The sequence below is a fragment of the Arabidopsis thaliana genome, chromosome 2 (assembly GCF_000001735.4).
Source record: "Arabidopsis thaliana chromosome 2, partial sequence".
In the NCBI taxonomy this organism is placed as follows: domain Eukaryota; kingdom Viridiplantae; phylum Streptophyta; class Magnoliopsida; order Brassicales; family Brassicaceae; genus Arabidopsis; species Arabidopsis thaliana.
This window is the reverse complement of record NC_003071.7, coordinates 1,549,854-1,576,118: the sequence shown is the minus strand read 5'-3', so window position 1 is coordinate 1,576,118 and position 26,265 is coordinate 1,549,854. Positions and strand designations below refer to the sequence as shown.

The following is a 26,265-nucleotide window of genomic DNA, read 5'->3' as shown; positions in this document are numbered from 1 at the left end:
GTTTATCGAATATTAATTTATAGAAATTTTACTGTAATATTATAATTTTTAGAGGTTTAACTGTTTTTTTTCTTTTTTTTAAGAAAGGTTTTACGGTCTTAGATCCAAAATTGATATAATACTCAAACCGAACTAACGATTTTTCAATCCAACCAAATAGAAAATCGAAAAACTAAACCAAACCAAATGTCAGATACTCAGATTGAATGAGTGGTAAGGTTCCGTAATAAAACCTAAAACTAAGGGCAACAATCAAAACACGTTTACTTTTATTATAAACAGATTTCTGGAGATATCGAGAACATTTTCGCAGCCGCAAGCTACAAAACTTTTGATCCCAAATTCAACAGATATCTCTGAATCTATCGCTTCCAAGGGTTTTCTCTAGCTTAATCTCAGATTCGAATCGTTCCATAGTGGTGAGCTTCGTGTTCTTCTTTCGTCTCTTACTCCTGATTCTCGATTTTAGGGTTTTCAGTAATTGCGTCGGCGGCGAAAGTCTTTATCGCCGATCGATCTTCCTTATCTAGAAATTATTGATCAGAAACTGTTGGGTTTTGTTTGATTCTTGTCAAGTTTTGATTTTTCATGCGAAATTGCTCAATCCCAATTCAAAGTTACGATTTTTATTGAAAACCCTAGATTGGTTTCTTCAAGTTTGTCACTTTGATTCAATCTAATAGCTTAGCTTAATCGTTAAGTCTCTTTTTTGGTTTTAGGTTTCATTTGCGATTTAAAGGTTCTTGTTTTGGTATTTGTTTTGCTTTGGTCCTTTAAGTTTGAGAGGCTTATGTAGATTATAAGAGAGAAGAGTATTGCTTTGCATGTTTAAAGGAAGAACTTTTAACTGAACATTTGTATGATTGGTATGTAGATACTATGCCGAAGAACAAGGGAAAGGGAGGAAAGAACAGGAAGAGAGGAAAGAACGAAGCAGATGACGAGAAGAGAGAGCTTATATTCAAAGAAGATGGACAAGAATACGCACAAGTCCTTCGTATGCTTGGAAATGGAAGATGTGAAGCTATGTGTATCGATGGAACCAAGCGTCTTTGCCATATCCGTGGTAAGATGCATAAGAAGGTTTGGATTGCAGCAGGTGATATTGTGCTTGTTGGTTTGAGGGATTACCAAGATGACAAAGCGGATGTGATCCTTAAGTACATGTCTGATGAGGCTAGGCTTCTTAAGGCTTATGGTGAGCTTCCAGAGAATACTCGTCTTAATGAAGGAATTGTTGGTGATCTTGAGGATGATGATGATAATAATGATGATGACTATGTTGAGTTTGAGGACGAAGATATCGATAGGATCTAAGGCTTTGTTTGTTTTTTTTTTTTCCGGCTTGTATTTCCAATTTGTGAGACGTATGACTTCTGGTGATAAAACATCACTGTTGTTGCAAGATACTTACTGTTTTATATTTTGTTCTTCAATATCTCTATTGTTGGTTTCCTTGGTGTTCTTGTTGCATAAGTTTGTCTTTCTTCGCAATCCATTCAAAATGTTGTGTGTCACTGTTGCTTCACACTCTTAAGTTTAGCTGGTACAGAGAAGATGAATCGAAATGATTATGCGAATGCTGAAGCTGAAAGTGAATTCAGTTCAGCTTAAGAGAGTAAAACATAGTAAGCTGATAATGCTTGATATAGAAAGCATTATGTTGCATGGATTCATATGGATGACATACATAAAAGTGGGCACCAAAAATACAGAATCTACTTGTCCAAAGAGAGAAAATTATATACTTCTCCTGCCGAATATGAATACTAAAGACAGTTTAACTTGTTAACAAAACTCAAAAAAGTTATATACTTCTCTTGCCGTATCGAATCTCTGCCTTCATCTTCCTGATGAAATCCTCACATTTCTTGTTCAAATCTTCTGAACTTAATAAACTATCATTTATCGCATCGTCATCATCATGATCATCTAGTCTAGTGATTGAGAGGTCTTGTACTAGTATTCCCTCATCTTCCTTAACAACCAATGCAACTTCTTCTTCTTCTTCTCTAGATAAAACAACTCTTCCTTCTTCTTCTTTAGAAACATTACTTTCTTCAAGTAATGCCACTACTTTATTGACTTTTGTTTCTTTTAAGTCTTTGATCCCTACTTCTTTGGTTTGTTCAACGATGTTAATGGCTTTACCGTGCGAAAGGGAGTCAGAATTCCCATGGAAACTCCCCAAGATAAAGCCCACAATCCCATTGCATAACAAGAACATGTACTTCTTGTCCACAAGATTGCTATACATGGCAAGCAAATGGAGTCTTTGTTGAAGAGAAGAGATTAAGGAAGAGTAAGATAGTATAAATGAGAAAATGGATGCAAATGCTATGATCTTAGTGACTATTTTCATCTCCTTCACGCTTCTTTCTTGTTTTTGAGATTCCATCTCATCTATCTCTATCTCTCTCTTTATATCTCTCTTGCTCTATGTGTCTTGCCTTTGAATTGAGAAAAAGAATGGTGAATGCGCAACAAGTTTGCGGAACCTATTTCTTTTTTATAGATTAGTGGGTGGGTTGTGTATAATTTCACCATTTTAATTATTATTTCTTTTGGTTAAATTACTCTTTTGAACCATTCACACCAAATTAATCTTTAGTTTTTTTTTGTTTGATTATTTTTAATATATCCCTAACTTAGCTTAAAAAATTACCAAATAGTTGTCGATAATATAAGAGATATTTTTTGAATACAGTAAAACCTCTATAAATTAATAATGTTGGGATTGTGAAATTTTATTAATTTAGAGAGGTATTAATTTATCAATAAATTAATAAAAATTACCAAATAGTTGTCGATAATATAAGAGATATTTTTTGAATACAGTAAAACCTCTATAAATTAATAATGTTGGGACTGTGAAATTTTATTAATTTAGAGAGGTATTAATTTATCAATAAATCAATAAATATTAATTTATAAAGAGATTTTCCTAATTTAATAATTTTTAAAAAAAATTATAATTTTTTTATTATAGAAATTATGTTTCTAAAACCAGTTACAAGTAAAACATATTAATAATTTCTAGAAAACAACACCAAAAATTTTGATAGAGTAAAATATGTAAATTATAGTAAAACAAAGGGTAAATATGAATTTAAGCAAAAAATTATTATAAATATATTTTTAAGAATTTTATTACATATAATATATATATATAGTTGATACATTTATATAATTATTAATTTATGATATTGATGAGACCATATATTTACATAGAACTTTCAAAAAAATTATTATCTTATTAATTTATCGATTTGTGTCACATTTTACACTGGTCCCAACTCGGAACCTGAAGAATTTATTAATTTATAGAGGTTATTAATTTATAGAGTATTAATTTATAGAGGTTCTACTGTACTAATTGAAAAACAAGTATTATTATACTTTATGTGTATAAATGTCTTAAAATTATACTTTTAGAAATCAATAGTGTTTTTTTTAATACCAAAAGGTTATGGGTCGAAGTCCGTAAACCTCCATGCCAAAAACCACAACATGTAATATTAGTTTCGTTCCAACCGTCACTCGAACCGGTGACCTCTATGTTTCGTCTATAGTCTTTATCAATTAAGCTAATGTCACTTGGTCACAACTCAAACAATAGTGTCTTTATTGTCAACTGAAACAAATGTTTATCAAAAATATCAGTTTTGTTTTCTGAAAAGATAGCAAATGTTTAACAACAATCGGTCGCAACTCAATGCTACTACCTTCCACGAAAATTCTTGAGTTCGTGGATTTTTGTTTTTGTCGTAAGCTTCTTTTGTCTGCCTTTGAAAATGTCATTAAATATGCCAAAACTAAAAGACCATTGACTTGATTTGTGTTTTGTCACAAAAGGCCATTGACTTGATAGATGTATTTCAAAGTCAGCTACTCTATGGATGCTTGTCGTTCAATGTCGCGTTTTCTAAATTTCGTCATTGTTACAGGAAGGTTTTTGGTAGGTTAATAATAGAAAAAAGGATCAAATCTTTTTAGGTGAAAGAAATAGATTGAGCCATCATTATTGGTGGGCCCTGAAGAAGAGGTAATGGTGTCAATGTGTTTATTTGTGGTTTCCCAAGACTTACGAAACTCAATTTCTTTTTAAAATAAGATTGTTGTCGGTGAAATGGAGTAATAGGATTCAGGAAGGTAAGGACAAAGCAAAGCCACTAGCTTGGCGATTTTTGGCCGATAAGAATTTACATTACAATTTGGCTTTTCTAAAGATTTTATTACTAAAGATCGATAACTGATAAAACATAGAGAATCACATGAACCATATTTCAAAATGGTGAGAACATTACACTCATTACATCAAGAACGTTTATTAGAAACCACCAAACGTAAAATTACAACGACAAATTCAAAAGAAACCTACAAAGCTAACATAAACCCCTTATATGTCAACTATCATGCGAGAACGAAACCGTCACTCATGTCCTGTTTGACTGCATGTTGGTGAAAAGTGTTTGGTTAATTACCTCTCTATACCTATGCAGACTCAAAGTCCTTTGATCTCCATAACTGAGCAGATTAGCCATCTATTGAATCTAATGGAGAAAGTAGAGTTGCCTAAGAACTTTTGTGATGCAATCCCTTGGCTGCTTTGGGGAATCTGGAAGGCAAGAAACTCCACTCTTTATGCGGATAAATTGAATGATCCCTACTTTTTGGTCGCTGCGGCTTTTGAGGAGGCAGATTAATGGCCTAAACAAAACTCACTGACTCGCCAAGAGAATACTCGGATGATCAAATGGTAACTACATTGTGAGAGAAGATGAGTCAAGCCACTGATGGGTAAATTAACATGTAACATTCATACTTGATGGATAAAAGATTCATGTCACGTTGGAGGTATAACTTGGATTCTAAGGAACCACTTAGGAGACACAGTTTTTCATGCTCGAGGTGCTTTTCTACCAATGGTGAACTGCATTGCTGCAGAACTATATGACATACTCTGGTGCATACGCACCCAGTGTCATGCCTAACCTATATAGGGCACCAAAAAATAAAAAATAAAAGGCTACATTTTTTTTCTAAACTAGGCAAATCATTTATTTTTATATAGTGTTTTTGGACTCTTTTTTTTTTGGAAACAAAACTCAAAATCATTCAACATTTATGGAAATTTGTTATTTGTTTTTCATTTTCATTAACTACTAAATCTTGTTTTTCGATAAAAAAATTTTAAATTGAGCAACATTTGCTTTGTTTTTTTTTTTACATTTTTTAAAAAATCTTCTCTCAAAATAGAATGTGTTAGGCCACATTTTTAATTTTTTTCTTAAGCTTCCATTGACTTTGGCATGAGGCTGTACGCAACATACATGATCCTCATGTAAAACCGAACATTTGGTCAGATTGTAATGTTGCCTTGGAGGTATTGCAAAACTGGAGGACTGGCGAAAGTACTGGTCCCAAATTCTTAAGATCAACTAAGTAATATAGGTGATGCGGGAGGTTAGTTTCAACATCTCTTCACTAAAAGCTAATTCGTTGGCCATAGATATTGCTTGCAGCGTTACAAGAGAAGACGATTCACTTGTTAATTATTTGGCAAGAGGAGGTCCGACATGGCTCAACCGGATTGAAGACGAACAACACGCTGGAAGATGAGACTCTACTTTGCTCCTTGTCCCCTGTTTTTATTTTACTTTGTCTGTTTTGTTTTGCAACTTTGCTATTTCTCAAAGACGATTAAATAAAAAAAATCAATATCAATAAGTCTAACTAGCTATTGTTTTTAAAAAACATTAAAATTCTATAAACTAATACCCCCTCTGTTTCTGAATATTTGTAATTTAAGGTTTTTGCACACAAATTAAGAAAACATACAAATCTCATTTAATTTATCTCTTTCATATAAAAACATCATTAATTATAATTAATCCAACCAATAAAAAACTATGATGTAAAATATAATTGGTTAAAAACTATTAAATACATTTAATGTTTGCATAGAAAAATAAAAACAACAAAGTACACTTAATTAGAAACAGAGGGAGTAATTAAAACCTTAAATGGTAATTCCACGATAGATAGAATATTTACTAAAATAAATAATAGAGTTAAATGTAATGTTGAAGCAAAACAAATAAAATGAAATTACATATTACTCGTGCTTATCTAAAATCTACCCTTCATCTGTTACAGGTGGAATATAGAAGGCTGCTTCTAAACAACAATTTAGCGAACAATAGTAAAGAGTAAATTCTTCTGTAGCTCTCCTTATAAGGAAGGGGAACTTACAACGAAGTTCACAATGGAAGCAGAAAGGTCGAGTAACACCATTATTGGGAAGTACTTCATGAGCGGGATCTCTGGGATCTATTAGTCCTAGCTTCGCATTATATAAATCTCCAAGTACACACTTTAAATGAAGGCTGACCCCACAATCATCACAAGTATAGTAAAATACACTCGGATCTGTCTTGGTCTCACAAATATCACACCACAAGTGACCAGTATCGAAGTCAGAAGCACCTTGACGTAGTGACAGAAGATGATCGTCACACCTATGTTTTACTTTACTTGGTAAAGTAGCGCACGTCATGCATAATGAGTAATCATCACACACTATACAGTTGAGATCATAACCTGCTTTGGTGCCACAAGCCTTACACTTTTTGGAATGTTCCAAGGTCCAGTATAACGGGTGTGGATGCAAATCGTGTAGAAAGGGTTCTGATATGGAACTACACTGAAGATCAAAGACAAATTCTTCATCGCCATGGTCTTCGTCACACTCGTATCTGAAACCATTAGGAGTGGTATCACAAGTAGAACATAAAAATATAGAAGCCTTGTCAACTCGTAGAGTGAGTTTATGGTTGTGCAAAAAATGTCGTCTCTTCCGCGGAAGACTTGCACATACTTTGTGAATGATGAAATCGCATTCCAGACATTTGTAGGATAGATTGCCATTAATAGCAAGAATGCACCCCCGGCAACGCGTAGCGTCATTTTCCATATGACAATTCTCATCCAATCTAAGTACATGTTCTTCATGACTAAAATGTATGATATCCGTTTCATTAATTACTTTGAATGGATCTTCAATTTCTTCATCTTCTTCGGACACATCTTCGAGTTCTCTACCATCCCACACTTCTTTCCTCGTTGCACATTTTGAATGAACAGCATAACTAGGACAAAGAGAACATGTATATGCTCCGTAGACCCAATCAATCGTCCTACGACAAACTCCACACTCCCAATCTCTCTCTTCTTGACCAAGATGAAAAGTGTGAGAGACACGATGATCATGCCGATTGATGTATATGACTCCCGGTAGACCTTCAATACAATCTTTGTGTACCATGAGATGGCATTCATAACATACATAAGGATTACGGTCACCTTCCAATCCACATGCATTACAAGTAAAGGTGACTACTCGTAACAAGAGGTTGAAGCTATGCTTATGGTGCTTTGGCTCGAAAATAGTGAGTGGTGGTAGATTCACCATACAGTCTAGATCCATGTTTACATTGCATATCGTGCAACGAGCATACAAAGACGTCGTCGAAAGATCAATTTTACAAAAATGACAATCGTGATTTCCATTGATGAAGATCTTGGGAAAGTGACTGCACGGAAGAGCTCGAAGATCTCTACGCATTCTATATGCAATGAGAAGCCACACTCAATGCATTGGCAGACCAAGCTATCTTCACTTTCTTCTGTTTCGCACAAAATGCAATGAATAGAAGAGGCATTCGTAAATAATAGAGGATGATGATGAAAAGACATGAGTTGGGTTATGGTTTCTACTTTGGATTCGGTAGAAGACATTTTGTTTTTCACCAAAAGAAAGAAAAACATAGCCGAACTTTAGTTTGAGTTTTTATCTTATGAGGGCTCCTCTTGGTATATATATACTTAATTTCCTTGCATTTTAATTGATTTTTTTAAAGACGTCGTCGAAAGATCAACTTATAAATTCATTTTAATTGATTTTTTTCTTTGTATTTTATATTATCAATGGTGATTGAGGGGACAATACTGCATGGTGCCAACTAATTCATATAAAGAAATAATATGCAAGTTTCGAGGTTATATCCTTGTATTTGTAGGTATTTTCGTTTATATATGGAAAAAAATACTCAGCTACACCAACTATAATAGAATACATGGTCACACATATACGAACTATATGATGACATGTAGTCAACATCACAAACATTTTTTTCCGGTATATCAATTGTCGAAACCCGGTGTTGACCATCATTGATCGGTATTGACCAACAAAAATATTCAAAAATATGATTTTTATTATTTTTAATATTACTAAAACAAATTATTCTATTGAATGGTTTATGGTATTGTAGAATAAATAAATACATACTATATTTAACAAAATATATTTTGTATAATTCTTACTATTATTTATTTTTTTCAGTTTCAAAACTAAATTAAAAAGGAAATAAAATAAATTTTTTATTAACAATGTAAAAAAAATCAATTCACTTTTATATTACTTTTGAAATTGAAAAAACTATCTAACAATAATAATCAATGTATTAAATAGATATTCAAACTATCTTTATGTTGAATATAGAATATGTTTCCTTTTAAATTATCAAACACTATAAACGATTCAAGAGAATAATATATATATTTTTTTTATATAAATATTTTTTTTGAATATTTTTGTTGGTAAATGTCGATCAAAGATGGTCAACACCGGATTTTGGTGATTGGTATACCGGATAAAGATGTTCGTGATGTGGATATGTAATACATCTAGTTCATGTAGTTGGTTGTACATTTCAAAAGTTGGCATATATAATCATGTATTCCGTTATATTTAGTGTAGCTGAAATCGGACGACAAGAAAATGTTGAGAGGAAAATTTTGAAAATTTGTCAAAATACAATTAAATTAAAACGATTTTGATATAGTTTGCAAAAGAATATCAATGCACTTATATTATACACAATAAGTCAATAACAAACTCGATCTATTATCTGTTGCGATTAATCAAGGTGATATTTAATTCTTTTTTTTCAAGTTTGTATGAGTTGGCAATACGTGGAAACAGCTGTGAAATGATGATAATATATGACTTTCTAGTATATGGACTTCCTAGGCACATGCTAGATTAAGTCAATATGGGCATATGTATTGAGATTACCAAAATCTTTGTTTAATTTTTTCAGAATTTGTAAGCAAAATAAATAGATTGGTTTTCTTGGCCTGTCAGGTACTCCCATTAGCCTATTAACTTCTGGCGTAAATTATTGAACTGATGACACCATTTGTCAACTACGCATATAAGATTCTTTACATTTTGGTAGATCTATTATATGAATCTGCATGGTGCCTTCTACCAACGAATCTCACTGTCAATTGAGTTTTACATTTTTAATATATTAAACATTTTCTTTGTAAGAAAATCTTGTACTTTCTACTGATTTTAAAATTTTATTGCTTTTTTACAATCTCTTACAAATGCCACGTATATAGGGTTCAAAAGCAAATAAAATACTTGGTTCTGTGCCGTTTCATAATGTTTTAATCATAAGAGAGTTTGTGTGTATTAATTTTTTTACAAGAGATCTTGTCTTTCCACATGTAATAGAGGTTCGGGGATTAGTCCTAAACCCTTCCATAGGTTGGGGGATTTACCCTAAGTTATCAAAAAAATAAAAAAATATGTAGTAGAGGTCATCTGAAGAAGGTCTCCCGTTATCAACGATAATCTAGAAAATATCATTCGGAGTTTCTACTACCATTAAAAATTAATAACTTCAAATCAAAACCAAAAGATTTGTAAGTATCATAAAAAAATATCCATTAGATCAAGGATAAAGGATATATACAATATTTAACATTTAGTCATTGTGTATAAAAGGTCTCGTGCATAAATAGGAAGACGTGACCTTAGGTTTTGGTGAGCCTCAAGGAAAGACTGTTGAGCATTTTGAGAGAAAGAGAGTGATTTTTAAATTGGTGTTAATCTAAGTGTTTCAAGTTCACTTAAGACTTGTTAGACTTTTCTGTTGTTTGTAAAATCTTTTAGAGTCTTTACAAGTTTAGCTAGGTATGTTTAGGCTCATTTGAAAAATTTAGAACGTTTTTTGAGCAAACTGAGAAGTTGTGCTGAAAAAAACAACTCGGAGACCATATTTATAGATGGTGTCGATCAACACCATTCATAGATTTCGGCCGACACCGGTCGTGGACAGAAGCTTTAGACAATTTTGAAGTTTTGAAGAATTGCAAATATGCCTTGAAATTTTTCTCTATTTGCAAACTAAGCTCAAATCGTGTTTTTAACAATAAATAGGATTGATCATTGTTTAGATTTAAGTTTTATTCTAAGTTTTATTCTAAGCTTTATTTTTTAGAGAGATTTGTAGTAGAGGTTAGAGAGAAGAATCGGGTTTCTTTAAGAGAAGATTCAGAATTGCTTTATTTGTTTTATTGATTTCTTAATGCAATCTATGTTATTCATTATGTTTGTTTCATTCACCATATATGAGTATATATTTTGTTAGGTTTAGGGTTTTCAAAAGTTTATGATGAATTGTTAGGTTGTTAATTTGTTAGGATTGAATCAATGGAGTTCTTCATCTAGATTGTGTTTATTACTAATTCTAGATTCACGAACTAGAATCTGATCTTCGGTTGATTAGTTGAAACTAGAGTGTAACTGATTGCCTAAACTATCTTAGATGAGCAAAATAACTATTCATAAAGAGAATTGGGTTAGGTATTTTGTGAACAATCAAACCTGCAATTAATGCTTGTTTGAATTGAGGAATTTAGCAAAGTGACTTGGAATTTTAGATTTAGGCATAGATAGTCATCACAACAGAGCTGGTTAATTTTACTAATGTGTTTAGAGTTCAAGATTGGATCTTAATAACAACCCTGATAATCTATTTAATCTGCAATTCCAAATTACCTAAAATTTCCCTAACTCTAACTCTTTTTCCAACTGAATTTAGCTCGATTTTAATTACTAGCTTATTTTAATTTACAATCTTTCTGTTTAACGTTTTTTCAAATATTGATAGTTTATTGTGTAAACTTGAGAACTTTGTAGAATTCGAGCCTAAGTATTACATTTTGATCTCTTAATTTGAGAGAGTGGTTCAAAGGGTAAATTGTGCATATCAGTTATATTATGCATCACAACGTCTACATGAGACATGACACAAATTGAATCATTGGACTAGATTCAATTTGTGTATTGTAGAGGTTTGGATCCTATCATTGATCCTATATGAATACAAAAGATAGTTTAGCTAAACTCTAAAAAATTAGCTATCGAGGACTAAGAAAATTATATACTTCTCTTCCCGAATTGAATCTCTGCTTTCATCTTCCTGATGAAATCCTCACATTTCTTGTTCAAATCTTCGACACTTAGTAAACTATCATTTATCTCTTCGTCATCATGATGATCATCTACTCTAATGATAGCGAGGTCTTGTACTAATATTTCCTCATCTACCTCAACAACCAATGACACTTCTTCTTCTTCGATTCCTCTAAATAAAACAACTCTTCCTCCTTCTTCTTCTTCTTCTTCTTCTTTAGAAACACTCTTTTCTTCAAGTAATGCCACTACCTTCTTGAGTTTTGTTTCTTTCAAGTCTTTGATCCCTACTTCTTTCGTTTGTTCAATGATGTTAATGGCTTTACCCTGCGAAAGGGATTCAGAATTCCCATGGAAACTCCCCAAGATAAAGCCCACAATCCCATTGCATAACAAGAACATGTATTTCTTGTCCACAAGATTGCTATACATTGAAAGCAAATGGAGTCTTTGCTGAAGAGAAGAGATTAAGGAAGAGTAAGATAGTATAAATGAGAAAATGGATGCCAATGCTATGATCTTAGTTACTATTTTTATCTCCTTCATCTTTCTTCCTAGCTTTTGGGATTCCATCTCTCTCTCTCTATCTCTCGCTTCCTCTCCCCTTTTAGTTGAGAAAAACAATGGTGAATGATAAGCAAATAATGTTGATTTAGAAGAAAACAATCTGATGAATGACAAGTTTGGGAACCCATTTCTCTTTATAGATGATTGGGTAGGTTGAGTTTGATTTCATCATTTTAACTAATTTTCTTTTGGTTTAAACAGTTTTATTTTCTCCTTTGAACCATTCAAACCAAATTAATCTTTAATTCTTCCTTTTTGATTACTTCTGTTTACTTCTAGATCTTAATACTTACTTAGCTTTCTTTTGTTAAGAAAAAATAACTAATTGTTTTCGATGATATAAGAGATAACCTTTTTAATACTAATGAAAGAAAATAACTTAAGTAGTTAAACTCTACTTAAAATATATATTAAGGTAAATGTCTTACGTTTATATTTTATAAATCAAACGTTATCCCTAATGCAATTGAAGTTTTTTTTTATATATATAATGAAAATAGTATTTGTGATAAATCAGTTTATAACAAAATGTACTTAGAACTTGCTCGACACACAACTTGAAACGGTCACTATCTATAAGCTACTTCGACGAAAATTCTTGAGTTCGTAAATTTTCTTTTTGTCGGAAGCTTCTTTTGTTTGCCATTGAAAATGTCATTAAACACGCCAAAACTAAAAGACCATTGACTTGATTTGTGTTTTGTCACAAAAGGCCATTGACTTGATAGATGTATTAAAAGTCATTACTCTATGGATGCATGTCGATCAATGTCGCGTTTCTAAAATTTCCTCTTTGTTAGGTTGATGATAAAAACTAAAAAGGTGAAAATGTTTCAAGTGAAGGAAATAGATTGGGCCATCATTATTGTTGGGCCACGAAAAGAGGTATATGGTGTCAATGAGTTAATTATGGTTTCCAAAGAGTAAAGAAACAAAAATAAAAGATAGTTGACGTCGGTGAAAACTTTAGAAGAAGACGGATAAAATATGGTTATAACTTTTAGCCTTTAGGCGTGCATATAGAGATAAAATGGAGCGATAGGATTTAAGAAGATATTGTACGTCTGCATGTCAATTATCTAACAAGGGTGTCCAAGTAATGCCGTGAGAAATGGGTTTGTAATTAATAGGTCATGAGGTAAAGAGAAAGCAAAGCCACTAGCTCTTCAATGATATCTTCTTGGTTAGCTAACCAAAACAAGGGATTAGAGAATTAGGTTAGGAAGAGATAGTTTTGGGTGAAAGGGAAAAATATGTGTAAGTGTTAATGATAGAGTGAATTATTTTCGTTAATATAGGCAGAAGACTAAATTTTGGCTAAGTTTAGCGGAACAAGTTATTATAGTTTTCCGCGTAATAAAATTATATATTAGTGTTAATAAAATGTTATAGTAGCCAAATTATGTCCTAACGTTTATAAAATGTTATTTATATGAAAACAAAAATTACAGTTAATCTTGAGTAATCTGTGTTAGGCCGTTACGCTATCAATGTATATTTTTCTTTGTAGTATCTTGTGATTTAATTTGTAACCGATAAAAATCTATATCAAATTTTAGCATTACGATTTCACTCGTCAAGATTTTTCCGTAAAGCTTTAGCTTTTCTAAAGATTTTCTCTTTCAAGATTGATAATTGAGAAATGAGAAACAAAGATAATCACGAAATGGTAAGAGCACTACAATCATTACATCGACAAGTTTATTAGAAAATCACCAAAGATAAAATTACGACGACTAGTCTAAAATAAAACTACAAAGCAAAAGGAAAGAAAAAAAATAATATTAAAGAGAAACAGTAGACGAACTAGTTTATGGAGTAGAAGCTTGACGGATTCTTAGACAAACTGTGAGAGATGGGATTGATAGTTCTGACCTTAGAGCGAAGTTTTATCGAAGCAAAGATGTGTCCGATCACTAATCGACAAAACACACCAAGTCTATATACTATTGCGACTGCTACCCAATTCAGCACTCGCTCATCCGGTTCCAACAAAGATTTTATGGGTAGAATGTAATGTACGTAGGAACGAGGACATGGATTTCTCCACAAAAATTTCCAAGGCCATAGATTGTCCACAAGTGAAAACTTACGACTTTCAAACTGTGTACTTTTGGAACTACCCCTCTTGTATATTATGGGAAAAGTTAATTTTGGACATAATAGAGTATGGTTTAGAGATAACCATACATTTGTTTCAGTAATGTAAACCGGTATAAGATAAACCGGGTTTTGCCACTTACTATAAAAGAAATACAGAGAACCTTTACCTTTTTTCTTTCTCTCGTCTCTAACAAACTTGTTTCTATTATGGTATCAGAGCAATGAATTTTCAAAATTCATTCGATTCTTCTTCGTTTTTTGCTTTGTTCTTTGATGATTCTCATTGATCTTCTTCTTCTTCGATAGATTCGTTTGGTTTACGTGCCGGAATCACAAATATCGATCAAGTTTTCTTCAGATTCTGTTAACAATGGTTGTAACTCGCAAAATCCCTCGTCGATCATCTCGTGTAGCTTCGTCAGCTCGAAGACAAGTGAATCGTGATGATGATGATGAGAGTTCGCCAGAAATTCCTCCGATTGTTCCTCCGATTGTTTCTCCGATTGTTCCTCCGGTTGTTCCTCCGGTTGTTCCCGTTTATACATCATCGATTGATAATCCAGATAGTATTCATTCTCCATATCATCTTTCTAACAGTGATAATCCTGGAATTTCTATAATTTCTGAGGTTCTTGATGGTACAAATTATGATGATTGGCATATAGCGATGAAAACTTCTTTAGATGCAAAGAACAAGATTGCTTTTATTGATGGATCTATATCTCGACCTAGTTAAACAAACGCTATGTTCAGGATTTGGTCACGATGCAACAGTTTAGTGAAATCTTGGATTCTAAACTCGGTTTCAAAACAGATCTATAAAAGCATTCTTCGTTTTAGTGATGCATCTGAGATTTGGAAAGATTTGGCCACACGTTTTCACATTACAAACCTTCCAAGATCATATCAATTGTCACAGCAGATATGGTCACTACAACAAGGTTCAATGGATCTTGCTACGTATTATACTACTCTGAAGACATTGTGGAATGAGTTGGATGGCGCTAATTGTGTTACAGTATGTAAAAACTGTGATTGTTGCAAAGCTATGGAAACAAAATCAGAACATGCTCGTGTTATTAAATTTTTGGCTGGCTTAAACGAATCCTATGCCGTCATTAGAAGTCAGATAATCATGAAGAAGCATATTCCAGAACTTGCTGGGATTTACAATTTGTTGGATCAGGATTTGAGTCAAAGAAATATCACTCCTGTTCAGAATGCTGTAGCTTTTAATTTTTCAGCAATGGAACCAACTCAAGCTTCTGTTAATGCTACTTATAATCATTCAAAACTGCAGCAGAAAGTGATTTGTTCTCATTGTGGATACACTGGTCACACTGTGGATAAGTGTTATAAAATTCATGGTTATCCCATAGGATTTAAACACAAGAACAAGAATGCTCAACAGGATAAACAGATTGTTCCTCCAAAACCTGTTGTTGCTCAGTTAGCTTTTACTAATGCTACTTCGAGTGATTTGTTAACAGGAATGGCAAAAACTCTAACAAAAGATCAGATTCAAGGGGTTCTTGCTTATTTTTAAGGAAAACTCAATGATGGTTCTGTGACATGGCTTCTCCATCTGGTGCTACGATTACTGCATTACCTGGTATAGCTTTTTCTTCCTCCACATTACGTTTTATTGGAGCCTTGAAAGCTACAGGAAATGTTTTATCTTCATCCTCATGGGTGATAGATAGTGGAGCTACACATCATGTGTGTCATGATATAACATTATTTCAGACATTATCTGAAACCATGAATGATTCTGTTACCTTACCTACTGGTTATGGAGTTAAAATAACAGGAATTGGTTCAGTGGAGTTAAGTGATCATATGATCTTGAAGAATGTGTTATATTTTCCAGACTTTCGGTTAAATTTACTGAGTGTGAGTCAGTTAACCAAAGATTTGGGATATCGTGTAAGTTTTGATGAAAGTTGTTGCATGATACAAGATCATATCAAGGGGTTGATGATTGGTAAAGGGGAACAGATTTCAAATCTCTACGTTTTGGATATGCAATTTCTCGTGAAGAATTCAACTCAACCACTTGTTTTTTCTGCAATTCTTGTTGACTCTAGTTTATGGCATAGTAGACTAGGTCATTCATCTAATGTCAAAACAGATCTTGTTACAGATGTACTTGGTTTCAAACAAAGGAATAAAGATGATTTTCATTGTGTTATATGTCCCTTGGCCAAACAGAAACGATTATCATTTCCATCCAAGAATAACATCTGTGAATCTGCTTTTGATCTCTTACACATTGATATATGGGGACCGTTTTCTGTTTCTACATCATAAGGATACAAATACTTTTTAACCATTGTGGATGATCATACTAGGGTCACCTGGTTGTATTTGTTGAAAGCAAAATCTGATGTATTGTAGATATTCCCTGATTTCTTGAAGATGGTGGAGACTCAATATAAGACAGTGGTGAAAGCAGTCCGGTCTGACAATGCACCTGAGCTTAAGTTTGTGAATTTGTTCAAGTCGAAAGGTATCATCGCATATCATTCATGTCCAGAGACTCCAGAACAAAACTCAGTTGTTGAACGCAAGCATCAACATATTCTAAATGTTGCAAGGTCATTGATGTTTCAGTCACGGGTTCCTGAAGAGTATTGGGGAGATTGTGTTCTCACCGCAGTCTTCCTTATCAATAGACTTCCCACACCACTACTGAAGAATAAGTCTCCTTATGAAGTTCTTACTTCAAAGAAACCAAAATACAGGCTTACGTGTCTTTGGCTGTCTTTGTTACAGTTCAACTTCGTCGAAGAACAGACACAAATTTCAGCCAAGAGCCAAAGCTTGTATCTTTCTGGGATATCCTAGTGGTTACAAAGGATACAAGTTATTGGATTTGGAAACCAAGTCCATTCATATTTCAAGGAATGTTGTTTTCCATGAAACCAGATTTCCCTTCAGTTCAGGTGATTCTGCTGGTCCTTTCTCTGATATTTTTGGCAGCATAAATGAATCTCTTATTGAGAATGATACAGAAATTGTTGACAGTAACATTCCTGTAGTTGTGAGTGAGGCTCCTATTTTGAGTGAACCTCTTACAGTTGTGAATGATTCTGTCAATGATTCACATGAGGATTCAGCTCCGAAATCAGTTCCTACAACTTCAACCTCTCGATCTAAAAGAGAGAGTAAACAACCAGCTCATTTGAAGGATTACTTTTGTAATCTATCGAGAAAAGGAGTTCAATATCCACTTTCTGACTATATGTCTTATGATCAACTTTCAACTCCATATCGAGCTTATATCTGTTCAGTTACAAAGTTTTCAGAACCTTCTTCCTTTTTTCAAGCTAAGAAGTCTGATGATTGGATTAAGGCTATGAATGCAGAGTTGCAGGCTCTAGAAGGCACTGCTACATGGGAGATTTGTTCTTTGCCTTCAAATAAAAAGGCCATTGGTTGCAAATGGGTTTACAAGGTTAAACTCAATGTTGATGGAACCTTAGAACGTTATAAGGCTCGTTTAGTAGCAAAAGGCTACACGCAACAAGAAGGAGTTGATTTTGAAGATACCTTCTCTCCAGTGGCAAAAATGACAACAGTTAAGACCTTACTTGCAGTTGCAGCTGCTAAGAAGTGGAGTCTTCATCAGCTGGATATATCTAATGCGTTTCTTAATAGGGATTTGTATGAAGAGATTTACATGAACCTAGCGCCAGGATATACACCAAAAGAAGGAGAGGAAATACCTCCTAATGCAGTTTGCAAGCTAAAGAAGTCTCTTTATGGACTAAAACAAGATTCGAGACAATGGTTTTTGAAGTTTCGTTCTACTTTGCTGTCTCTAGGCTTTCAACAGTCTCATGCTGATCACACTCTATTTGTGAAAAAACAACAATGGCAGGTACATTGCTGTTCTTGTCTATGTAGATGACATAGTAATAGCTAGCAACAATGATGAAGAGGTTGCAAATCTAAAAGATGATTTGAAGAAAGCTTTTAAACTTAGAGATTTGGGATCTTTGCAATATTTCTTCGGATTAGAAGTTGCAAGATCTGCCTCGGGTATATCTGTTTGTCAGAGGAAATATGCCCTGGATATCTTAGAAGAAACTGGTATGTTGGCTTGTAAGCCATCTGCTATTCCGATGGAACCGAGTATCAAGTTAGTTGGTGATGGAGCTGAACCTGTCATTAATGATTCGGCTTCTTATCGAAGATTGGTAGGGAAACTGATGTATTTGACTATAACTCGTCCAGAAATCACTTACGCTATGAACAAGTTATGTCAATTCACTTCAGCACCAAAAGGGTCACATATGAAAGCTATTCTTAAAGTCCTGCAATATATAAAAGGCACAATTGGAAATGGCTTGTTCTATTCTGCTACTTCTGACTTTGTTCTTAAAGGATTTACGGATGCAGATTGGGCTTCATGTCGTGATTCAAGAAGATCTACTTCTGGCTATTGCATGTTTTTAGGTGAATCAATGATCTCTTGGAAATCTAAGAAGCAGCAAATGGCGTCTCATTCTTCTGCAGAATCTGAGTACCGTGCTATGCAATATGCTGTCAGAGAGATTGTGTGTTAGTTCATCTCTTATCTGATCTTCAAGTACCTCAACATGCTCCTGTGGCTTTCTTCTGTGATTCTACAACGGCAATACATATTGCGAACAATTCTGTATTTCACGAACGGACCAAGCATGTCGAGCTGGATTGTCACATCGTTAGAGACAGAATTATGAGTGGTCCGATTAAAATTCTACATGTGACTACTATCTTCAGCTGGCAGATGTGTTTACCAAGTCTCTGTACCCGACACAGTTCAAGTCTATTGTTGGCAAGATGTCATTGAAGTACATGCCATCTTGAGGGGGCATAATAGAGTGTGGTTTAGAGATAACCATACATTTGTTTCAGTAATGTAAACCGGTATAAGATAAACCGGGTTTTGCCACTTACTATAAAAGAAACACTCTGTACTATTATTACATTTAATGAGAAATACAGAGAAATTTTACCTTTCTTCTTTCTCTCGTCTCTAACAAAATTGTTTCTATTAGGACAAAAACGAGAGATTTCGAGAAATATTACCTCCCACATTATTTCGTAATAGGTCGAACGTCTCAAAGATTGGTGGGATGTTGCAGCGTAACATTGTTGTCACGACCCACTAAAAATATTATTTTTGATAAACACTAAATTTTAAACCCATTTCTCACGGCATTACTTGGACACAGTACTCTATTTGTGTCTACAACTCTACTTCTCTTTTGTTTTTACGATTCTCGCCATCGCTTTTATTTCTAAAGGTTTGGGTTATGTCCACTAAAACATTGATCCATTCTTTTCATCCTTTAGTTAATTTTCATTTAGATAATACTCCTTCAGTTTCTTATTAATTGATTTTTTAGAAAACAATTTGTTGTAAAAAAAGAAGAGTTTTTTAGGTTTTCAATGCACTACTTATTAGTTATTATTGATGAATTTTAAATTTCAAAACAAATCATTAAATATCATTGGTTTAAAATTATAAAAAAAATGGAAATCACAAAAATTAAAAAAGTTTAACTTTAAAGTTTAATTATTAAAAAGAGTATTATTTTTTAGTCAATTTATTTCGTTGGTCGGTTAAATGTTTACGTGTGATTCAAATATCTTTTTGATAGAGGTGACCATGATATTAAAAAATTGTTTATTTGTTTTGGTAATTTTATAAAAGATTAATTGATATCAAACACTTTTATTAATGTGTATAAAACAAGTAATTACACCAGACTGCATATTCACATTTAAAATGATAAACTAACAAAAACAATTGAGTGTACTCAAAACAGTTAGAGTTTCATGCATACTCGTAAGTTTAAGATGGTTCCTAACTTTAAGATTGGGCCATATTCGTAGGTAAACAACATTCCTTTCGAGACCATTAACTAAAGCTTTGGTTAATCAAAAGATTAGTTGGATAAGTATAATTAATCAGATTCATAGTTTCAAGGTTTTTTGTAGCCTATATTGCAAACAATAGGCAACCTAGATATAGGTTTGCATCTGGCCGACAAGTGGCACCTTCTTTTTTGTAGGAATTTCATTTTTCTTCTTTGTATTTGCATATATATAATGATGCGTTAACTATCACAAATTTTTTAAAAAAAAAATTGATTTAGTCTTTTTATGTATTATCACTTAATAGTGTTTATTTATATCTGGACTACAAATTCAATAGCTTTTAGTAGTTAAGTTCCATAGTTTGTAACCATGATGTTACTATATAAAATGGTTACAAACTTAAAATTATTATTCTACATTATACTTTTAAGACATGACTACCAAAAATTTATGGATATTATTTAAGCGCTAATTAACAACTAAGTATACACATATAAAATGTATGGATCATGGCAAGTATATGTGATTTGTTTCATATTCGAATTTTTTTATTTCATACTAGCTTTTTATTGCTTCGAAACATTAAAGAATTCAAATTTTTGAACAAAACAAAACGAATCAACGGATAATTTGACCACCCTGATATTGATAAGTATTGTTGTCGCATTATCTTTGGTTTTTAAACTTACTATAATTGTATAATCTTAAAGTAAGTAAGATGACGCCCGATGGTGGCACATGGCTTACCAACTCTCTATGCCTTGGAGAGTGTACAAAGTTCAAAGCTCAAGGGTTTTGTGACTTTGAAGTCTCCAAGAGAATCAGTTTCAGATGCTCAAGTTCTTATTATAAATGTACTTGTTTAGGTTATATTTTTTTGGGTCAATTAATAGATATGGATGGGGAATATTGAAGTTAAGTAAAAGATGATGATGTAACTTCTGCTATTAAATATTGTGAAGTTATTTAACAAAGGTGTAGATTACTTTTTCTTATAAGAAATATCATTGAAGAAATTTCTAAAATTAGATGCATTATTTTTCAAGAGGAATGCATAGTAATACATTAGAGTAAAACTAGTCGAAATTATATAATTAGTGGGTAATATTTTGGAAAATCGGGAGTAGTGAGTGCAGGTTGGAGCTGTTGTTGCACCTCAAATCTCGAAGCAAAACAAACAATGTACTGGTTTCTGGTTTTCTATTTTCATTAATATAACCAATCTTGCATTTACCTAGGGTGGTATTACTATTAATAGCCTTTCTTTTTTGATGATATTCCTAAATAAAGTTACAAAGCACTTTCCGACTAAGAATCCAAACCCTAGTACTTAAGTTCTTATACATCAACCCACTTGGTTTTTTTTTTCTTCTTCTTTTTTTTCTAGGGTTTCATATTATTTGAGAGTTGAAATGAATCCTGAGAATAACATAGAAGAAGAATACGTTTTGATGAGTTTGGCTTCAATTTTGTTGAAGAGACCTTTTTCATGGGTCTCTCTCCTCGCCCCTCCACTTCTTCACATCCTTGGCATTCGCTTCTTACATCTCCTCCTTACTTGTACTGCTTTGTTCTTCTCCTCTTTCTTCTTCCCAATCTCACTTCCTCATTCTTCAATACAATCATCAAAACAAGATCAAGATCAAGAAGGACACTATATTGCCACCAAAGATATTACCGGGAAATCGGAGGAAAACCTGGAGAAGACCAATGAAGAGGATGACGATGGCGCAATCCCGGATGATGAGAGCCTCATAGAGCTGTCTTTACCGAGTGGTCACTACCTTGGTCACCACTACAATAGTAACAAGAACCATCTCTATATCCACAACAAAGTACAAGATTTCAGGCTCTTTGATCTATTGAATGAAATTAACGATTTTACCGAAGAAGATAATCTCATTGAAATCGATATCTCCATCGGATCCATTAAGTATTCAAGGTTTGAGATCAAAGCTTGATGTATATACATCCAATGCTTTTTTTTCTTTCTTTTTGTGTGCACAACATCCATTTTGCTTTCTTACTTTTTTTTCCCATGTTGGGGATTTCGTATCATTATTATCTGAATAAAACTCGGATACTGCAAACTAATTTTTTTTTAATTTTTTTTTTTGCACTTCACTGTGCTCTTTGTTTTTTTAATGTTGTTAATTTAATTTGGTTTATGGATTATGCCTTTGTTATAATTATTATCTCTACTGCGTTTGTCTAATACCATATCTCCACCAAATTTACTAAGCAGTACTTTCCTATCATCACAAATACATTTCTCTTTCATTTGCCGCTAGAAATAAGATTTGGTACATTAATAAATGTAATTGTTATCAAGTTTTCAATTCAAGTAATTTTAGTCACCACTCACATTTCCATTGTGTGTTTAAAGATTGGAGGGTTCAGAGTTAATCCGGTATTGTAATATACTTTATAAACCAGTACTACTTCTCCTCCATGATCGGCATAAAGCAAACGTCTCGAGGTATGTCATTTCACGGAGAGATGATGAAATAGTTTCAGAAGTACAGCTGCCAGTGATTAGTGAAGTATATATAGAGACTCCTAAGCCTAGTCAAAGGGAAGAGATCTAACACAAAAAATCAGAAAGTATCTAGGTGTAAGAGTTCTCTATTCCTCAGAAGAACTTGAAGGTTTCATCGACAACAAATTTCAAGAAGAGCAAACATGAGCGGAAGTTCAAAGGAAAGTGTCATCATTGTAGCAAGATTGGACACAAAGCTGATGTTTGCAAGAGCAAAGCCAAGGATATCAAGAGCCAGACAAACCTAACTGAAGAAGATATGGTTGCAGTGGTCACTGAAAATATAACATAGTGGAAGACAACCAAGTGGAGTGGTACTAGGACATCGGTGCAACCGCACACATCTACTCTGATAGGACCATGTTCTCCACCTATGTGAAGAACAAGTAAACCCTTCATGGGTAACACGGCGATGTTGAAGATTGAAGCTGACTTCAGGACGTGAGCTTATTCTGTAAAACGTGAAGCATGTACCTGACATGCAGAAGAATCTCATCTCTGGAACAGTGCTAAGCAACAATGGCTTTACCGTTAACTTTGAGTCTGATAAGGTAGTGATTAAGAAACATGGGGTGTATCTGAGAAAGGGTTTTGTTAAGGCTGGACTGGTCAAAATGTCTGTAATGACAGCAGGAATCTGGATTAGCCCAGAACATGTGTGTGTGTGGGGGGGGGGGGGGAAGCTTTGCTTACCACTAACTACATCCTCAACAGGATACCACATAAAGTGACTACAAAGTCACCACATGAACTTTAGAAAGGCACAGTACCTTCGTACAAATACCTAAAAGTGTGGGGGTGCCTAGCAAAAGTGGTTGTACCACCTCCCAAAAAGGTCACAATCTACCTATACATTTTTGCAGCCATTTTGTGAAATAAATCTTGTAGTTGAGACTTATTTACAATGACTGCCACTAGATTTTAATTATTTTTTTTTAATTAATGGTTTGAATTTTTTATAGCAATTAATTGGGTAACAAACAAAAAATATTCGAAATATATGGCAATCCCATATGTCACGCAAAATACAATAAATTATCTTTTTCTTATCTCACCTACGATATTCACTAAATCTTAAAACATCCAAAATTTGAACTATTTGAATTAACTGTATTAATTTTTGGCAATAAATTAAAACAAACATTGTAAAACAAACCAAAATACATTTGCGAACCCGTAAAATGAGCAAACCCAATTACATGTGCACCTAAAAACATTCCTTATCTTGGTTTGAATATTCCATGGAATTCAAAATTCCATAACTTTTTTGGCATAAAATCACAATCACAACTAATTCCATATACACGATCTTAACCTCAAAATGGTGCACAATCAAATCAAATCTTCAAACAAAGGAATATCCTCAAAATTCCAGCTCTTAACTTACTCTCATATACATTATTAATATTTAAACTTATAAATAAAAAAAAGATATCATGAGAAATATAGCGGGACGTGTTTGAATTGATATAAAATATAGCGGAACGGGTTCGGATTGATATAACACAAGTTAAATTTTTATTTTATTATTTTATCATAACCAATTTTTTTAGTTATAACATTAATATAAAATTATATAATTTTAATACTATATTAAAAATAGTAAAATTTAATATTATTATATATATGAATAAAATATTTGTTCCGTGGTGTACCACGGGTTAAATTCTAGTTGGGCTTAAGACCGTAGACTGTATCTTCATCGGATATGCGCACAACAGTAGTGCTTATCGATTTTTGGTGTATAAATCAGGTATTCCAAATATCCATGAAAATACAGTTATGGAATCAACAAATTCATCGTTTTTAAAGATGTTTTCCTTTATAAAAAAGATCAAAAACGAACTTCTGAACAACGAGATGCAGCAACCTCGGAAGCTGAAGACAATACTTTGGGTACTATTACTGTTGAAGAAACAGAACAGGAACTTGAAGAACATCCTAGGCGGATCAAAAGAGCTTGAAAGAGAAATCTTTATGTGATGATTTCTTGATGGCGTTTTTAGCTGAAAACGTACCAAAACCTATTCAGAAGCAATGTCTACCCTTGATGCACCTTATTGGAAGGAAGCAGTCAATACTGAAATAGACTCTATTTTGCAACATCATACTTACGAGATAGCATATCTACCCCAAGGCTCTAAACCATTGGGGAAGAAATAAAATTTTCACAATAAAAAAGAAAACGAATGGTGATATTGATAGGTACAAGGCTAGGCTTGGGGTACAAGGATTTCGACAAAAAAAAAGGTTTAGATTTCTTTGATACCTATTCTCCGGTAACGAGAATATCTTCAATCAAGATGCTCATAGGCATTGCAGCCTTACTAGATCTTGAAATCCATCAAACGGATGTAAAAACAACCTTTTTAAATGGAGATTTGGAAGAGAAAAATCTACATGAAACAACCTAAAGGGTTTGTTATCCCAGGACAAGAACACAAAGTATGTAAACTTGTGAAGTCACTATACGGACTCAAACAGGCTCCTAAGTAGTGGCATGAGAAATTTGACTTTGTTATGATGTCTAATAATTATACCATTAATGAATATTACAAATGCATATATTTCAAAATTACTCCAATATGGTACATTTTGTTATGTTTATATACTCATTTTGGGGAGCAATACAGATATCATAAATCAAACTAAAAACATGCTCAAAAGATATTTTGAAATGAAAGACTTGGATCTAGCAAATGTTATTTTGGTTATAAAAATCATATGAACTGATGAAGGCCTTACCTTGTCTCAAACCCACTATGCTGAGAAGATACTTGATCGTTTCAAGCATTCCTCAAATGGGATTGCAAAAACTCGAGTAGATCCTCAACTTCACTTGACCAAAAACTCGGGTGAACCTATGCAACAAGTAGAATATGCAAGAGTAATTGGCAATTTAATGTACTTGACAAACAGTACAAGACCGGATCTAGGCACTCTGTAAATGTACTTAGTCGCTACACAAGCAATCCAGAACATAAGCATTGGAAGGCTATAACTAGATTTTTGAACTACCTACGTTATACCAAAGATCATGGCTTACATTATTGTAAAGAACCCGCAGTTTTGGAAGGTTACAGTGATGCCAACTGGATCGCAGATTTCAAAAACTTTAAATCCACAAGTGGATACATCTTTACACTTGGAGGTGTAGCAGTATCTTGGAGATCTTGCAAACAAACTGTGTTAGCCAAATCAACTATGGAATCTGAATTCATAGCGTTCGATACAACTATAGCGGAAGACGAATGGCTCAATAATTTCTTAGAAGACATCCCAATGTGGGGGAAACCTGTGCCCACAATACGTGTGCACTTTGATAGCCAATTAGCTATAGGCAGGGCACAAAGTACCCTATATAATCGTAAATCTTGTCACATCAGACGACGACATAAAACTATTTGACAACTTATCTCAACTTGAGTAATCACGATCGATTACATCAAGTCAGCTGACAACCTAGCGGATCCATTTACAAAAGGTTTGAATCGAGATCAAGTTTCAAGATCATCAAGAGGAATGGGTTTAAAGCCTACCACCTAAGAGGAAGTTTGATGGTAACCCCACCTACAAAGATTGGAGATCCCATGACACAAGTTCAAAGAGACAACTAAATCAAACTAAATTTGTTAAAGCACTGAGAGACTGTTGTCTCTTTCTAGTTCCTAAAATGATGTATAGTGCTTCGTGTATGTGTAAAGGAAAAAGCATTGCTTTTAAAGATTTGAACCTAGCTTTGTAAGATTTGTGAAGTACTTACAAGATACTTCTTTAAAATACAAGCAATTAGAAAATCATCTTGTGAGTGTGAAATGGGGCCGTTTCTAGTAGAATATGTGAGGCTATA

The 26,265-nt window shown here is 33.4% G+C and overlaps 5 protein-coding genes and 3 pseudogenes across 8 annotated transcripts; 5 read left to right on the top strand and 3 right to left on the bottom strand.

Moving 5' to 3' along the window:
* The first annotated feature begins 158 nt into the window (after positions 1-158).
* Positions 159-1,557, top strand: AT2G04520 (Nucleic acid-binding, OB-fold-like protein). The gene is made up of 2 exons (NM_126483.4): positions 159-419; positions 875-1,557. The coding sequence occupies exon 2, from the start codon at positions 880-882 to the stop codon at positions 1,315-1,317; it is 438 nt and encodes a 145-aa protein (NP_178531.1). The 5' UTR covers positions 159-419; positions 875-879; the 3' UTR covers positions 1,318-1,557.
* A 53-nt stretch (positions 1,558-1,610) lies between these two features.
* Positions 1,611-2,482, bottom strand: AT2G04515 (uncharacterized protein). The gene has a single exon (NM_147244.4). It carries the CDS (start codon positions 2,396-2,398, stop codon positions 1,808-1,810), a length of 591 nt encoding a protein of 196 aa, NP_671777.1. The 5' UTR covers positions 2,399-2,482; the 3' UTR covers positions 1,611-1,807.
* Positions 2,483-4,291: 1,809 nt separating this feature from the next.
* Positions 4,292-5,622, top strand: AT2G04510 (annotated as a pseudogene). The gene has a single exon.
* Positions 5,623-5,847: 225 nt separating this feature from the next.
* On the bottom strand, positions 5,848-7,840 carry AT2G04500 (Cysteine/Histidine-rich C1 domain family protein). Its single transcript, NM_126482.3, has one exon. The coding sequence runs from the start codon at positions 7,625-7,627 to the stop codon at positions 6,140-6,142; it is 1,488 nt and encodes a 495-aa protein (NP_178530.2). The 5' UTR covers positions 7,628-7,840; the 3' UTR covers positions 5,848-6,139.
* Positions 7,841-10,981: 3,141 nt separating this feature from the next.
* On the bottom strand, positions 10,982-12,063 carry AT2G04495 (uncharacterized protein). Its single transcript, NM_147243.4, has one exon. The coding sequence runs from the start codon at positions 11,906-11,908 to the stop codon at positions 11,300-11,302; it is 609 nt and encodes a 202-aa protein (NP_671776.1). The 5' UTR covers positions 11,909-12,063; the 3' UTR covers positions 10,982-11,299.
* Positions 12,064-14,375: 2,312 nt separating this feature from the next.
* AT2G04490 lies at positions 14,376-18,859 on the top strand (annotated as a pseudogene; the record flags this gene model as incomplete). The annotated part of the gene is made up of 1 exon: positions 14,376-18,859.
* A 1,745-nt stretch (positions 18,860-20,604) lies between these two features.
* On the top strand, positions 20,605-22,036 carry AT2G04480 (uncharacterized protein; the record flags this gene model as incomplete). Its single annotated transcript, NM_126480.2, has 3 exons — positions 20,605-20,715; positions 21,013-21,071; positions 21,264-22,036. The coding sequence occupies 3 exons, from the start codon at positions 20,605-20,607 to the stop codon at positions 21,835-21,837; spliced, it is 744 nt and encodes a 247-aa protein (NP_178528.1). The 3' UTR covers positions 21,838-22,036.
* A 1,053-nt stretch (positions 22,037-23,089) lies between these two features.
* AT2G04470 lies at positions 23,090-25,986 on the top strand (annotated as a pseudogene; the record flags this gene model as incomplete). The annotated part of the gene is made up of 1 exon: positions 23,090-25,986.
* Between the last annotated feature and the right edge of the window lie 279 nt (positions 25,987-26,265).